Source organism: Equus przewalskii, chromosome 23, assembly GCF_037783145.1.
Source record: "Equus przewalskii isolate Varuska chromosome 23, EquPr2, whole genome shotgun sequence".
Classification (NCBI taxonomy): Eukaryota; Metazoa; Chordata; class Mammalia; order Perissodactyla; family Equidae; genus Equus; species Equus przewalskii.
Window position 1 is genome coordinate 23,734,133 of NC_091853.1, and position 17,703 is coordinate 23,751,835.

A 17,703-nucleotide genomic window follows, 5' to 3' on the forward strand; every position below is an offset into this window, starting at 1 on the left:
GCAATTAACAGACATAAAAGGAGACATAGACAGAACACAGTAATAGTAGGAGACTTTAGCACTCCACTTACACTAATGGATGGATCACCCAAACAGAAGATCAATAAGGAAACATTGGCCTTAAATGACACATCAAACCAGATGGGCTTAGTAGATATATACAGAACATTCCATTGAAAAAACACAGAATACACATTTTTTTCAAATACACATGGAACATCCTCCAGGATAGACCACATATTAGGCCACAAAACATGTCTCAATAAATTTAAGAAGATTGAAATAATACCAAGCATCTTTCCTGACCACTATGGTATGAAACTAGAAATCTACTACAGGAAGAAAATTGGAAAAGCCACAAATATGTAGAGATTAAACAAAATGTTACTAAACAACTATTGGGTCAATGGAGAAATCAAAGAGAAACAAAAAAAAAATACCTGGAGACAAATGAAAATGAAAATATGACATGCCAAAATTTATGAGATGCAGCAAAAGCAGTTCTAAGATGGAAGTTTATAGCAATACAGTCTTACCTCAACAGACAAGAAAAACTCAAATAAACAACCTAACAGAGCACCTAAAGGAACTGGAAAAATAATAACAAACAAAGCCCAAAATCAATAGAAGGAAGGAACTTATAAAAATCAGAGTAGAAGTGAATGAAATAGAGACTAAAAACAATAGAAAAAAGTGAATGGAAGTAAGAGCTTGTTCTTTGAAAAGATAAACAAAATTGACAAACATTTAGCTAAACTCACCAAGAAAAAAAGAGAGAAGGCTCAAATAGGATCAGAAATGAAAGAGGAGAAATTACAATGGACATCTCAGAAATAAAAAGATTATAAGAGAATACTATGAAAAGCTATACACAAACAAATTGGGTAATCTAGAGGAAATGGATGAATTCTTAGAATCATACAACCTTCCAAAATTGAGTCAAGAAGAAATAGAGAATTGGAATGAACCAATCACCAGTAAGGAGATTGAAAGAGTAATAAAAAGCCTCCCCCAAAATAAAAGTCCAGGACCAGACAGCTTCCCTGCAAATTCTACCAAACATTCAAGGAAGACTTAATACCTATCCTTCTTAAACTCTTCCAAAAAATTGAAGAGGAGGGGAAGCTTCCTAACTCATTCTATGAAGCCAACATTACTCTGATACCAAAACCAGACAAGAACAACACAAAAAAAGAAAATTATAGGCCAGTATAACTGATGAACATCAATGCAAAAATCCTCAACAAAATACTAGCAAATGGAATACAATAATACATTAAAAAGATCATACACCATGATCAAGTGAGATTTATTCCAGGGATGCAGGGAGGTTCAACATGCACAAATCAATCAACATGAGACATCACATTAACAAAATGAAGAATAAAAATCACAGGATCATCTCAATAGATGCAGAGAAAGCATTTGACAAGATACAGCATCCATTTATGATAAAACTCTGAATAAAATGGGTACAGAAGGAAAATACCTCAACATAATAAAAGCCATATATGACAAACCCACAACTAATATCATCCTCAGTGGAGAAAAACTGAAAGCTATCCGTCTAAGAACAGGAACCAGACAAGGATGCCCACTTTTGCCACTCTTATTTAACATAGTATTGGAATTCCTAGCCAGAGCAATCAGGCAAGAAAAAGAAATAAAAAGGATGCAAATTGGAAAGGAAGAAGTGAAACTGTCACTATTTGCAGATGACATGATTTTATATATAGAAAACCCTAAAGAATCCACCCAAAAAACTTTTAGAAATAATAAGTGAATACAGTCAAGTTGCAGGATACAAAATCAGCATACAAAAATCAGTTGCCTCTATATACTAACAATGAAGTAGCAGAAAGAGGAATTAAGACTATAATTCCATTTACAATTACAACAAAAAGAATAAAATACCTAGGAATAAATTTAACCGAAGATGTGATAGACCTGTACACTGCAAACCATAAAACATTGGTGAAAGAAATTGAAGAAGACTCAAAAAAGTGGAAAGATATTCCATGCTCTTGGATTGGAAGAATTCACATAGTTAAAATGTCCATACTTCCTAAAGCATTCTACAGATTCAATGCAATCCCTATCAAAGTTCCAATGACATTTTTCACAGAAATAGAACAAAGAATCCTAAAACTTATATGGAACAAAAAAAGACCCGGAATAGCCAAAGGAATCCTGAGGAAAAAAAACAAAGCTGGAGGCATCACACTCCCTGATTTCAAAATATACTACAAAGCTATAGTAACCAAAACAGCATGGTACTGGCACAAAAACAGACACACAGATCATGGAACAGAATCAAGAGCCCAGAAATAAACCCACACATCTACAGACAGCTAATTTTTGACAAAGTAGCCAAGAACATAAAATGGAGAAAGGAAAGTCTCTTTAATAAATGGTGTTGAGAAAACTGGACAGCCATATGCAAAAGAATGAAAGTAGACCATTATCTTACACCACACACAAAAATTAACTAAAATGGATTAAAGACTTGAATGTAAGTCCTGAAACCATGAAACTTCTAGAGGAAAACATAGGCAGTATGCTCTTCATCATCAGTCTTAGCAGCATTATTTTCAAATACTGTGTCTCACTTGGCAAGGGAAACAATAGAAAAAATAAACAAATGGGAATACATCAAACTAAAAAACTTCTGCACAGCAAAGGAAACCATCAACAAAATGAAGACAACATAACAATTGGGAGAAAATATTTGCAAACCATATATGATAAGAGGTTAGTATCCAAAATATATGATGAACTCATACATCTCAACAACAAAAAAACAAAGAATTAAAAAATGGGCAAAAGATCTGAACAGACGTTTTTCCAAAGAAGATATACAGATGGCCAACAGGCACATGAAAAGATGTTCAGCATCACTAATTATTAGGGAAATGCAAATCAAAACTACAATGAGATATCACCTCACACCTGTCAGAATGGCTATAATTAAGAAGACAAGAAATAACAAGTCTTGGAGAGGATATGGAGAAAAGGGAACTCTCACACACTGTCAGTGGGAATTCAAACTGGTACAGCCACTGTGGAAAAGAGTATGGAGATTCCTCAAAAAATTAAGAATAGAACTACCATATGATCCACGTATTCCACTGCTGGGTATTTATCCAAAGAACATGAAAACTCGAATGTGTAAAGACATATGCACCCCTATGTTCATTGTGGCATTATTCATAATATCCGAGACTTGGAAAGAACCCAAGTTCCCATCAAGTGGCGAATGGATAAATAAGATGTGGTCTGTATACACAATGGAATACTACTCAGCCATAAAAAAGATGAAATCTTGCCATTTGTGATAACATGGATGGACCTTGAGGGTATTATGCTAAGTGAAATAAGTCAGAGGGAGAAAGTCAAATACCATATGATCTCACTCATAAATATAAGATAAAAACAATAACGACAAACAAACACATAGAGACAGAGATTAGGCTGGAGATGACAGAGGGGAAGCGGGGAGAAAGGAAGGCAAAAGGAGTAACGGGGCGCATGTATATGATGATGGATGGTAATCAGTCTTTGGGTGGTGACCATGATGTAATCTACACAGAAATTGAAATATAATGATGTACACCTGAACTTTATATATGGTAGAAACCAGTGTTACCTCAATAAAAAAAAAACTTTGGGATCATAAAAAAGAAAAAATAAAAGGAGTAAATCAACAGGGCAGACAACGTGAGGTGCAGAAATTGGGAGATCTAACCTGAATAAGTGAAGTGGCTTCTCAAGATGACGGAGCAGAGACCTCCACATGGCTGGTGATGGAACAGTTCAAAGCCAGTAGAGATTTCTTTATGAAAATGAAATGGATGGTCTAACTGATGTGTTTAATATATTAAGAACAAACTTATTTATCTGTGGGAGAGGTTGGAGTCAAATTAGTGATAAGTAAACTAAACCAATGGAAAGTTGAAGACCTAATATTATTAGCTACAGGGAAAAGAAAACATTGCAGAAAAGGAAAAGTAACTATAGATACTACATGGCTTAGCTGTGGATAGCATTCACCTAGTTATAATAATATAATGCAGATAATTATGTAACCAAATGATTACATGACTATATTGGGAGAGTGGAGCAGTGGGAAAAGGTGTGAGAGATGAGTGTGACATTGGAGGTGAGGAGAGAAAAGAGCTAAATTCTCAGAGGTCGAGGGATAATGCCGGTAATTGAAATATCAAGGCATAACGATTTGAGCATGACATTCAAATATGGAGATTAGTAGCAAAGCAATCAGCTAGTACAATTGAAAGTGGGTACTTCTGAAGAACAGGAAATTGGGTGAAAAGAAAGAAGTCTTAGGGGACAAAGGACTTTTTAAATGTCTTGGCCATTTAACTCTTTAAACTGTGTATATGTACAATGTATACAGAAATAAACACTACATTTTTAAAAGAGAAACAGAACCAAAAAGTTTTGCAACTCATCCCCTAAATTCCATATGGCAATTTCTAATTAAGGGCCAGGGAATGCATCTTGTTTTTCTTTGGATGGGACCCAGAGCTCTTTCTATGACACAATATTAACTGTAAACCACTCAGATAAGGAAAGAAATCTCCTCTTATCCAAATCAGCATTTTGCCTTGCGCTTGGGAGAGGCCTCCTGACTTCTTTCCCAAAATGAAGGGACACCACTAATCCACATTTAGAGTCATCCAGAGCATCCTCGGCACTGTGAGGTCCAGTCATGGAAGTGACATTACAGTCTCCCTCTCTTCCTCCCCACGTCACACTCAAATATCTATTCAAGTGATAGCTGGACTTAGATATCTTCTCTCTCAGTGAGGTTGTGTGTATTTTAGGACATATGCTTTATATATAGGTATCAATAAAGAAAATGTGTACATAAAAACATATAACTCAACCATGTAAAACTAAAGAAGGGGCACTGAGAGCAGGATTATCCATTTTTAATAATAATAATATTTCATAATAGTGATAATAATTGAATAAGGCTCTCCTGAGGACCCTTAACCTTCTAGAATACCTCAGAAGCAGGGGGACAGGAGCAGCCCTGGACCATAAATGACAGGCACTGCATCACTGCCTTAGCTGTCTGATCAGCACACCAGTGTCTCAGACCTGTGCCTGGTTCTCAGGTCATGGACAAGAGAGCCATTCTTACTGTATTGATTTGGTGTTACTATTTCCTTTTTTGTTTTGTTTTGTTTTGTTTTGGTGGGAAGATTGGCCCTGAACTAACATCTGTGCTAATTCTCCTCTATTTTGTATGTGGGACACTGCCACAGCATGGCTTGATGAGTGGTGTGTAGGTCTGTGCCAGGGATTTGAACCAGCCATCCCAAGGCTGCTGAAGTGGAGTGCACAAACTTAACCACTATGGCACCAGGCCAGCCCCCAGTGGTACTATTTCTTTAAGCTCAAGATTAAATTAATTTTCTGACAGCCTTCTGAGAAAGGCACCTCTACTCTTCACGTATGACCTCTGGTTCGCTGTGGACCAGAAAACAGAGCTGAGGCAGGACTGCTATGCAGGCTTGTTGAGTTAGGGTCAGACTCACTGGGAACTGGGCAGCCAGCCCAGACTCTGGGAGGTTGGTTCTGAGCATGTTCAGTGACTTTGCTGGGATGGAGGAAGTAGGAGCTTTGACCCTGTGATATATGAGGTTATTTATGAGCTTAGAAGAGCTGGTGTCTGCATTATTCAGGCTTTTGACTACTTCTGCTTTTCATCTGACTGCTCTGTTCAGATTGACAGCACTCCCTGGTACATTTCTGGAGCCAGCAGCAAGCGCTCCCATCCTCATTCAAAATTCTCTTCAGGTGGATTTGTGTCCTCAGTTTTTCAGGCAGCCATGTCCAGCACTAGCACTGCTGGACAGATTCAGGTGAAGATTTCCTTCCCTTACTTCTAGATCCATGCCTTTCTCTCTTATTTTTTCCCCTCCCTTATAGTCTGTCACCTAACCCTGAGTAAGATTATTAGAAAGAAATTATTGTGGCATATCTATCCAATAGGATAGTATTCATCAATAAAAAAGAATGACCTATTGATACACACAAGAATTCATCTCAAGGCGTCTTGCTAATTGGAAAAAGCCAATCTCAAAAGGTCACATACTGTATGATTCCATTTATATAATGTTCTTGAAATGACATAATTATAAAAAAAGGAGAAGAGATTAGTGGTCGCTAGGGGGAATGTGAGTAGAAAGGAGTAGTGCAGGGTAATCTCTGTGGTGATGGACCAGTTCTGTATTTTGAATGTGGTGCTGGTTACATGAATCTACACGTGTGACAAAATGACACAGAATTACACGCATCCTTGAAGCAGTGTAAATCTTCTGGTTTTGATAGTGTGCTCTGCTTATGCAACATGAAACCACTGGGTGGAAACTGGGGGAAAGGTACATACATGGACTCTCTCTCTACTATCTTTACAGCTCCCTGTGACTTATGGTTAATTCGAAATAAAACATTTTTTTTCTTAAAAAGAAGAATGCACTATTTTTACATTTAATAACATCGTTGGATCTCAAAGTAATTATGCTGAATGAAAGAAGCCAGTCAAAAGAGTACAAAAGAGAAATATGGATAAATTGGACTACATCAAAACTAAAAACTTTCAGGTTGCAAATGATACCACATAGAGAGTGAAAAGATGGGGCCAGCGTGGTGGTGTAGTGGTTAAGTTCCCATGCTACGGTTCTGTGGCCTGGGGTTTGCAGGTTCGGATCCCGAGCGTGGACCTAGCACAGCTCATCAGGCCATGCTGTGGCAGCATCCCACATAAAATAGAGGAAGATTGGCACAGATGTTAGCTCAGCGACAATCCTCCTCAAACAAAAAGAGGGAGATTGGCCACAGATATTAGCTCAGGGCCAATCTTCCTCACGCACACAAAAAAAGAAACTGAAAAGACAACCCATAAAATGAGAGAAAGTATTTGCAAATCATATAACTGATAAAAGATTTGTATCCAGAACATATAAAGAATACATAATTCAATAATAAAAGGGCAAACAACCCAACTGAAAAATGGGCAAAATATTTGAGTGGATGTTTCTCCAAAGAAGATACCTGAATGGCCAATAAGCACATGAAAAGATGCTCCACATCATTAGCCATCAGGGAAATACAAATCAAAACCACAATGAGGTAGCAGTTCACACTCTCTAGGATGGCGCTAATCAACAAGACAGATAGAAACAAGTACTGATAAGTATATGGAGACCTTTGGAGCCCAATACATCATTGATGGGAATGCAAAATGGTGCAGTTACTGTGGAAAACAGTTTGGCCGTTCCTCAAATGTTAAACATAGTCATCATATGACCCAGTAGCTCCACTCCTAGGTATATATCCAAGAGAATTGAAAACATGTTCTTACAAAAACTTGTTCATGAGTGTTCATAACAGCATTATTCATAATAGCCAAAAACTGAAAATGACTCAAAGGCCCACAAACTGATGACTGGATAAATGAAATGTGGCATATCCATACGATGGTATATTCTTCAACAATAAAAAGGAATGAAGTGTTGATACATGCTACACCGTGGATGAACCTTGAAAACATTGTGCTAAATGAAAGAAGCCCACATATTGTATGATTTAACTTATGTGGAATGTCCAGGATAGGCACATCTATAGAGACAAGAAGTAGATTAATGGCTGCCCAGGGCTGGGGGATGCAGAGGGTAGGGGAGAAGGGCAATGACGAATAATGGGTATGGGGTTTCTCTTGGGGGGCATGAAAACATTCTAAACTTAGACTGTAGTGATGGTTGCACAGCTCTATAAATATGCTAAAAGCCATTGAATTGTATACTTTAAATGGATGTATTTTGTGGTATATGAATTATATCTTAATAAAGATGTTTAAAAAGAGAGTATACTGTATGATTCCATTTATATAAAATTCTTGAAAATGCAAGCTAACCTTTGGTGATAGAAAACATCAGCAGTTGCTTGGGGAGTGGAAGATGGGGAGCGGGGAGGGGTGGGAAGAAGGGATTATCAAAGGACATGAGTAAACTTTTGGGAGTGATGAGATGTTCACTATCTTGACTGTGGTGGTGATTTTATGGGTGTTTACATATGTCAAAACTTATCAAAATTGTATACTTTAAACATATGCAGTTTATTATATATCAATAATCCAAATTTTTAAAAAAGTTTTTTTCAAAAAGCTAGAGCAAAAACATGTGAAATTTACTAATTTCACAAATATTTGTTGAGTACTGGTATAGTGTTAGATACTGGGGTTACAAGGAAAAGAGGGAAAAGGAAAAGATGGGTCCAGCTCTAGGCCATTCAAACCCTGTTAGGGCGCAGGCAAAGAAAGAGGCATATGCTTGTAAACTGGTACATATAACATGAGCTCTGTAGAAATATGCCTGGGGAGTCCTGGTCACTCTCATGGGGACAGATGGAGGGGAAGAGTGTTGGGATGGTTTCCAGGAAGTGGTGGCACTTGAGCTCAGCATTCAAGAGCAACTGGGAGCTGTGATTACATATTCGAGCTCTGTCCTTCGGCTGCACTGTTAGCTGCATGAGGGCCAGGACTGAGTTTTCATTCACCATCCTTCCTCAGCAGGTAGGGGAGTGCTTGGCACATAGCAAGGCTTGATGATGATCACTTGCTGACAGGTTTGGATTTGGGCTGGTATGAAACACATAGGAACATGTTTGACTGGTGGCCTCAGGCATGGTGCAAACTTTTTGTGACAAGAAGTATAAAGTGAAGAAGTCCAACTGCCCCCACCCCTCTCCCTCCACTGCCATCTGTCTCCTAGCTCTGGCCCCAGCCCTGTCAGCTCCCATCTACCCCAGCCCTGTCCTAGTGGCCTGGGGTTAAGAGGCTCTCTCTTTGGGTCCACTCCCTGAGGCTCTGGGGTCAGGTTCTCCTGAGGAGGGTCAGGACAGTCTGCACTTGGGGGGACAGCTCTGGCCATTGACCTGCTCTGGGCAAGTTGGGCATTCTTGGGTCTGGCCCAGGGACCACTCATGTCTTGTTTCTTCTCCTCCTCCTGCCTCTAGCCCTTCTGTATGCCACAATCTTCGGGAATGTGACGACCATTTTCCAACAAATGTACGCCAACACCAACAGGTACCATGAGATGCTCAACAGCGTTAGAGACTTCCTGAAGCTCTACCAGGTCCCAAAGGGGCTGAGCGAGCGAGTCATGGATTACATCGTGTCCACCTGGTCCATGTCCAGAGGCATCGACACAGAGAAGGTAAGGAGGGCGACAAGCTCAGGTAAACTGCTTGTCTCTCGGCTTTCCCAGCGAGACCTGAGGCTCTCGTAGGACAGTGATTCTCAATCCTGGCCATCCATCAGAATTCACCTGGGTAGCTTTGGGTTCCCAGGTCCTACCTCCAGAAGTTTTGATTGCTTCCACATCAGCCTTGCTCAAGAACCAGCAATTAAGAGCCTTCATTTAAGATATTGGAAAGGCAGGTGTGTCTCCTGGAGAAGACAGGGACTGGAAGTTGATCCGTCTAGGGCAGAATTTCCCACACTTGTATGATGATAAGACTCAGGGCCAGCCGGGGTGAGGTGATCGGTATTACTGGTCTTCCTTTCACCTCAGGGTCCAAGATGGCACAGCACTGCTACTGATCTTGTCTTTATTCACACTTCGATATTTTGTTCATCATGGATTTTTTGCATGAATTTTAATTTTTAAAAATATTGCATTAAGCTATGATTTATCTTGATTACTGCGTTTTTAGCATCCCCTTCAATTTTGTGCCCAAGGCTCTTGCCTCACTCTGGGCTTGGCCCTGATAAGAATCCCATGGTGTGATCCTTAAAAACATTCCCAGGGGCTGACCCAGTGTCACAGCGTTTAAGTTTGCACGTTCCACTTCTCGGCGGCCTGGGGTTCACCGGTTCATATCCTGGGTGTGGACACGGCACTGCTTGGCACGTCATGCTGTGCTAGGCGTCCCACATAGAAAGTAGAGGAAGATGGGCACGGATGTTAGCTCAGGGCCAGTCTCCCTCAGCGAAGAGAGGAGGATTGGCTGCAGTTAGCTCAGGGCTAATCTTCCTCAAAAAAAAAAAAACCATTCCCAGCGTCCATCCCAGATCTAAAGAATCAGGATTTGGGGGTAGGGTATGAGGGAACTGGAAATCTGCATTTTTGGCAATGCCCGGGTGACCCTATTCATCACACAAGTCTGGGAAATACCCTTCAAGGGCTTGTGCCTTAATCATCAGTTGACTTGAGCAGAGCATGGGTCAGACACATCTCTAGCCATCAGTCTTCCCACCTGTAAAATGGAAATGGCAATAAATCCCTATCATTCCCTAAGAGTTTCATTATTGTAGATGCATCTCGGCAAACTGAAGAAAATTTCGCGGTACTGGAAGGAATAAAGGAAAGATACAGTGGACTTCCTATTTCTATTATTCATTTATGAATTATCTCCTTTGTATATTTTCTATAAGCAAAAATGTAACATCAGATTTTAAGGGATTGCTAAGTTTTTCTCTGCTTCTCAGACTTTTGAACCGCCCTTCTTTTATTGCTAACCTGTAAGTACTGATTCCTTTCATTGTTAGAATGAGGAAAAGAGAAAGACAACACTATGGCAGAAATACCTTATGACAAAGTCAAAGCCAAATTCAACTGGCTTTGGACCAGCTCTCCATGTTCCTAGTCTTTCTCCATTAGAATCGTCAGTTGAGAGTTGATAGTTTAAAAGGAAAACTTGAACTAAATTTAACTGATCACAACTTAAAAGGAAGGATACTTTGGTTTTGTTGAATATCTGCCATAGTAACAACAATAACATAAAATGACACCACCCCAGCACCAGCTCCCATTCCTTGAATGTGCGCTGAGAACAAATATTTACTGCACTCCTGCACGCGCCTGGCCCTGCATTCATGCTTCATTTAGGCTCCACAACAACTCCGGGAGGGAGCTGCTATTATTTCTACGGAAGGTATGAAGTTACAGAGGCTCAATTAATTAACTGCCCCTGGTCACGGAGTTAAGAATGGCAAAGTCAGGATTTGAATGCAGTTTTGTCTGAGTCCAAAGCTTGTGCTTTTCCTACTATTACTTTTTTTTTTTTAGTACATTTAAAACATGTACTGGAGGGAAAGACAAGTCCAGATGGAGTTGCCCTCATTTCTCAGATGGGCAGGGCATGGAGCGGGCGGAACTTAGTCCTTGGCTTTGCCAACCACCTGCCCTGACTGTGCCTGTTGTTTCTGCTCTGCTTTCTCAACAAGGCGCGTAGGTTCTGTGGGTGCCTGGCAGCTGATGGAGCAGAAAGGAACTTTGATCTCCCAGCCCTGGGGCTCCTTTTCCCAGGGTCCCGGATGCCTTTGTAAATCTGGTTGTGGGAAAAAAGCCCTTCCTGCCCTCACGGCAGAGCTGGACTGGGCAGCTACCCTGGGAGACAGCATTGTCAGCATTTGCGCTCCCTTCCCCTCCTGCCGTCTCACTTTCCTGGAGGGCTTTGGGATTAGCCCCAGGCCTTGATACGGATTGAAAAGGGTATACTGTGGCAACTCATGGCAGAGCTCAGCCTAGCCTGGGGTGGCTGTTCTTCCTGGCAGGGGCTTGTGGCCAGCAACTGCTCGGGTAAGAACCAGTCCATGATCCCATGCCTCTCCCGGCTTCCTGTCCCCTCCATTCTAGATCAGAATGGTCAGTGATGACCAGAGGGCTAAGGTGCATGTGTGAGGCAGGAGGGTGGTAGTTCTGGCAACTCCAGTTTTACCAGTAATGAGGTGACGACCTTGAGTACATCACTTGTCCCTCTGAGGCTCTGTTTCCGTGTCTGTAACACATGGAAACTAGATGACTTTTAAGACTAAGGCCGACCTCTAAGGCTGTCTTGGCTTTGACCTGGACTTCAAAGCCTCCTTCTGGCCTGCTATGATAACGGCATCAGAAATGAGAGCTCACATGCGTTGAGCAATGGGGTGTGCTGGGCATTGTACCAGGGAGTTCCCACACAGCATCTGTGGAAGAATTCTATACTCAGGTTCAAAACTGAAGACTTGGGGAAAGAACCTAAGTGTTGCTTCAAATTCCCACAGCTAGTAAATGTTGAAGCTGGGAATTGAATCCACATCTGCCTGATCCTCAAGCCTGTTCTCCCAACCACGCTTCTGTCCTGCCCAGCCTGGGGAGCCTCCATGAGCCTCCATGATGTCATCTCCCTGTGGCCTTCAAGGCCTCAAGTACCAGCAAGGATGGTCTCTCCTCAAACCAAGCAGAAGGGAAGGTGGCCCAGGAAGGCTACAGGGTCTTGAACTGACACCCTCCCTCATAGAGAGGAGTTCAGGACCCCCTACCCTGCCCAGTGTGGAACCAACAGAAGAATGATCTGAGATGCCTGATGGCCATGAAAGTCTGTAATTTCTCCACTCCAGGTTCCCTCTCCTCCTCACGTGTGCTTTCCAGTGTCTCTGGGATCAGTGCCCATGAATAAAACATTGTCTCCAGGCCAAGGCCTCGTTCACTAGCAGCCTCTCTGCCAGCAAAGCCCAGTCCAGGGGAAGCCAGGTATTTAAAGATAAACTCACCTGGAGACTAAATCTTGGTTTCAAACCGCTGGGCACAGTTTTGACATGACTTGCAAGGGTTCCCCTCTCCTTGGTTTTCTGCTTGGGGAGAAGAGGACCCAAATTAAATCTGTGTTTCTACAGGAGTCTTGTTTCCAGTGAGCCTTAGGGAGGGAAGTACTTAGCAAGCACTCTGCCTAAGCATTGGCAGTCTCAGTTTTCCTCTGCATTGGTCAGTCCTCCATCCCCACTTCTAGAAAACATGCTCAGTTCCTTGGCATCCTGCAACCTCAGAGCAAAAATTCAGAGACACAGAGGGAGGGGACCAGGGTTCACCGAGTCCTTTACTGGGGCCAGGCACTGTCCCAGGGGAAATGTACTGGCAGATGTAATTTCACTTAATCCTTACAAACCAGGGTTAGCAGTGTGCATTTTACAGGACAAACTGAAGTGTAGAGCAGTTAAGTCACTTGGAGGGGATGGAGCTGGAATTTCAACTGTTCGACCTCCTCTTTCCACGGCCACACCTCAATGCAGAGCACAGGGGGCACCTGAGAGGGTGGGATAGGAGCAAAGCTGGCATGGGCAAGGTGAGCTCTGAGCCAGGCTGAAGGACTTCCGAATTCCAGGGTGAGCTCCAGGCACAGAAGCAAATGGCCTGTGCGAAGGCAGAGAAGCAGGAGTGGGGACGTCGCCAGCACCTCAAGGAAATGTCTTCAGGGATACGTTTGATTTTATGCCTCCAGCTTTGTTCACAGGCTACCATGGGAGAAAGGGTTATGTTAGGAGCACTCCTGATTTCTCTGGAAAAGTCCACTTGAAGGTGTCCTGTTGTGTTACTCAGTGCTTGCCACTTAAGGGGTCATGCAATGGTTTCTTGCTAAAATTTAGACCAGAGAAATACTTCTCCCCCTAGAAAAGGCTAAGGAATTTTTATTTCTTTGGAAGATGAGACCCGCATGGCCTCTTATGGTTCTGATTTTGCCCTGAGTTCCTAGATGCTGGGAGTCAAATTACAAGCCCATTTGTTCTGGGCGGCCGCATAATCTAGGCAGTGGTTCGTATGTCAACTAGGCTCTGGAGTCACACTGCCTAGTTTGGGAACCCAGCTCTGCCATTTCCTGGCTGTGCAACTTTGGGCAAGTTATTTCTCTTCCCTGTGCCTCAGTTTTCTCGTCTGTAAAATGGTACAATAATTGCGCTTATGTCCTAGGGTTTAGGTGAGGCTTAAATTAGCTAATGCGTGTAACGTTGAAAATGTAAAACTCACAGTTCTCCTTGACTTTCCCTCTCCTTCTTTCCTTTTTCATTATTCTCCTTAGCACTTATTGCTAAATTTTACCCGTTTTGCTTATTATTTGTCTCCTCCCGCTAGATGGTAGGTTACACGAGGTGGAGATTTTTGTCCATTTTGTTCACTGCTGCATCTTCAGAGCCTAGAATGATTCCTGGCATCTAATAAAGTGCTCGATAGGTAAATATGAAATCAATGAATGAATGACTCTAAAGTACTTAGCGATGCCTGGTGCATAATATGTGATCAGTAGGTATTACTTTATATCTCTCTTTAAATCACACCCATATTCAGTCCATCAGCAGATCATGGCAGCTCTATCTTCAAAATATATCCTGAATTTGGTCCCTTCTCACCTGCTCAGCTACCAGCATCCCAGTCTGAGTCCCCTCTCACCTGGGCACCTGCAGGAGTGACCTAATTTGGTTCCTTGGTTCCCCTCCCGCATCGTATGATCAGGGCGCTCGAACCCTGCTCTGTAGCTGCGATGATCCTTTTAGAATACAGGTCAGGTCTTGTCACTCCCCTGCTTGAAATCCTTCAATGTGTCCCCAACACACTCAGAATAAAATGCAAGTCTTCTCCTAACCTAAAAGTCTCTACCCGCTTTCCTGCTTGGCGTTCTCCCGAAACCTCGTCTCTTAACCCTTTCTCCTCATTCCCGTTGGCTATTGCTCAGGTTGCCTCACAACTTTGGCTGTTCTGCTGGAATGTCCTTCTTTTACATGGCGCCCTCTGGCCCATTATGCAGCTGTCAGTTTAATTGTCACCTCCTGCGAGAGGCCTTCCTTGACCACCTATCTGAAGAGTCCCACATACTCCCAGCCCCTAGATTGTTGGGCCCCTGTCCTAAGCATTTACACAGATTTTTGTGGTCACTACCTGTCTCTCCCACAAGAAAGTAAGCCCCATGAGGACAAGGACTGTGGCTGTCTTTTTTTTTTTTTTTTTTTGAGGAAGATTAGCCCTGAGCTAATGTCTGCTACCAATCCTCCTTTTTTTGCTGAGGAAGACTGGCCCTGAGCTAACATTCATGCCCATCTTCCTCAACTTTATACGTGGGATGCGTGCCACAGCATGGCTTGCCAAGCGGTGCCATGTCTGTACCCAGGATCCGAATCGACAAACCCTGGGCCGCCGAAGCGGAAGCTGAGAATTTAACCACTGCACCACTGGGCCGACCCTGACTGTGGCTGTCTTGTCCACCACCGCCTTGAAGAGTACAATCCAGCCTAGTAGGGTGTTGGGGGTGCCGAGGGGCTATGGGCTGGAGGCCAAAGGGAGGGCCCTGACACTGTTTCTTCCTGTGCCCGGCCAGGTCCTGCAGATCTGCCCCAAGGACATGAGAGCCGACATCTGCGTGCACCTGAACCGCAAGGTGTTCAAGGAGCACCCAGCTTTCCGACTGGCCAGCGACGGCTGCCTGCGCGCGCTAGCCATGGAGTTCCAGACGGTGCACTGCGCCCCGGGGGACCTCATCTACCATGCAGGGGAGAGTGTGGACAGCCTCTGCTTTGTGGTCTCCGGCTCCCTGGAGGTGATCCAGGATGACGAGGTGGTGGCCATCCTGGGTAAGTGTTGCCTTTGCTGGACGGAATACATTCTGGTGCCCCGGGGTTGGCTTAGCTACTGGGCAGCTCTACACCAGAAACTGCTCCACAGGGCATCCACCCTTCTGTCCATCAAACAAATATTTGAATGCCTGTTTTGTATCAGTCATTGTTTGAGGCACTTGGGGTGTTTCAATGACAAAATTGGGCTTTGTCCTTAAAGGGTTCCCAATCTAGTGGGGTAGATAAACAAATAAGCAGCTATTACAGTGAAAGGGGCATCTGACTTAGAAAGGCATCTAAGCCTTCAAGTGTGGGAGAAGGCTTCCTGGAAGAAATGACACCTAAGCTGAAACCTGAAGATTGAGAATGAGTTAGCATGAGAAGGGAAGGGACCGAGCATGTGTGAAATCCTTACAGAGAGAGAGAGAAAGAGAGAGCATGATTCATTTGGAGAACTGCAAGTACTTTGGTGTGGCTGGGGCGCACAGAACAAGAAGAGACATGCTGAGGGATGAGGCTGCGGAGGGAGCTTAGCACTGCGCAGATCATGGCAGGTTCTGGAAGCCCTGTTAAGGGACTTGGATTTTATTTTGGGAGCCAATGAAGGGTTTAAAGCAGGAGAGAGGCATGATCAGATTTGTACTTTAGGAAGATGACTGTAGTTGCAGCTTGGAAAGTGGACTGAAGGAGGAAGGCTGGAGCAGGGAGGTGAGGTTAGAGACAGGTTATCTAGTTGACGATACCTTGAAATAATACTTGTGGTGGGCAGATGGAGAGAAGCAAATGGATTTGACATATTTAAGTAGAATCAGGGGCTGGGCTGGTGGCATAGTGGTTAAGTTCACGTGCTCCACTTCTGGAGCCTGGGGTTCACGGGTTCAGATCCCAGGTACAGACCTACACACTGCTCATCAAGCCATGCATCCCGCATACAAAACAGACGAAGACTGGCACAGATGTTAGCTCAGGACCAATCTTCTTCACCAAAAAAAAAAGGAAGTAGTAGAATCAAAAGAACCCAATGACTGATCTGCTGTAGGGGGAGAGAGAAGAGTCAATGATGACTGCAGGGTTTCTTTTTTTTTTTTTTTTTAAAGATTTTATTTTTTCCTTTTTCTCCCCAAAGCCCCCCAGTACATAGTTGTGTATTCTTCATTGTGGGTTCTTCTAGTTGTGGCACGTGGGACGCTGCCTCAGCGTGGTCTGATGAGCAGTGCCATGTCCGCGCCCAGGATTCGAACCAACGAAACACTGGGCCGCCTGCAGCGGAGCGCGCGAACTTAACCACTCGGCCACGGTGCCAGCCCCAACTGCAGGGTTTCTTATTTGGATAACAGGGAAGCTGGTGTGCCATACACTATAATAGGGAACATGAGAGGAGGAGCAGGAGCATGGGGGAACATACGGTATTTGGCATGTTAAGCATCAGTAACCTTTGAGAGATTCATCTGATTGCTTGAGGTAGCTACAGGTCAGTCCTTTACTGGGGGCAAGTCTACCTCTGAGGGAGCAAGCCATCAGAATAGTGCCCAACATTTATGGAGATCTTACATTTATGTAAGGCGTTTAACATACAGATTCTCATTTAATACTTACAGTCACCCTATGAAGTGATTGGATTGTCTCGCTTTTGTAGATAAGACAATGCAAGCTCAGAGAGGTTAGAGAACTTTCCCAAGGCGTCACAGCTGCTGAGGTCCATGGAGCCAGCATCCTGGAGTCCTTCTGACTCCAAAACCTCTGCTGTGATCCATTTTGCAATACTACAATCCTAACGATAATATGTGTTGTTTGCTGGCCCATTAAGTTGCCAGGCACTGCTAGACATTGCGTTTTATCTTTTACATATGATTTCTTAGGAAACTGAGGCCAGGAGAGATTAAGTTACACTGAAGTTAGAATTGAGATTCAAACTAAGTATCTAGATGTCTATAGTATTAAAAACAAAAAAGCCCAGACTTCGTTCCCGCTTGACCTTGGAGTGCATGATACCCATCCCTCCTCTTGCGCCAATGGCCCCAGCCAACCTGCCCTCTTGATTACATTCTGCTCAAGTGAACCCAAGGCAGATGTACATTCCTTCAGTGTGTGCTGGCAGATGGTCAGACGGAGACTGGGCTAAACCTTGGGTCGGGGTTGGAGGCTGAGACTGTTTGCTAAAAGAAGTGTTCTGGCTTCTTGGTATCCACTGAACTTCGCAGACAGGGTTGTTCTATTCCTTGCCCTCCTCACGCACAGAGACATGAGATTTGACTGCAGAAGGAACAGAATACACGAAGGGTAAAGTGGTTACTTTAGCACAACTGTAGGGATCA

At 43.2% G+C, this 17,703-nt stretch overlaps 1 protein-coding gene across 5 annotated transcripts in view; it reads left to right on the top strand.

Annotated features, from left to right (window-relative positions):
* KCNH1 (potassium voltage-gated channel subfamily H member 1) overlaps window positions 1-17,703 on the top strand; it is a 362,772-nt gene that overhangs the window by 240,796 nt on the left and 104,273 nt on the right. For all 5 annotated transcript variants that reach the window (XM_070591289.1, XM_070591293.1, XM_070591290.1 and 2 more), the window contains exons 8-9: window positions 9,046-9,245; window positions 15,154-15,406. In XM_070591289.1, coding sequence (XP_070447390.1) covers window positions 9,046-9,245; window positions 15,154-15,406 — 453 coding nt within the window. The remainder of the gene's footprint in view (window positions 1-9,045; window positions 9,246-15,153; window positions 15,407-17,703) is intronic.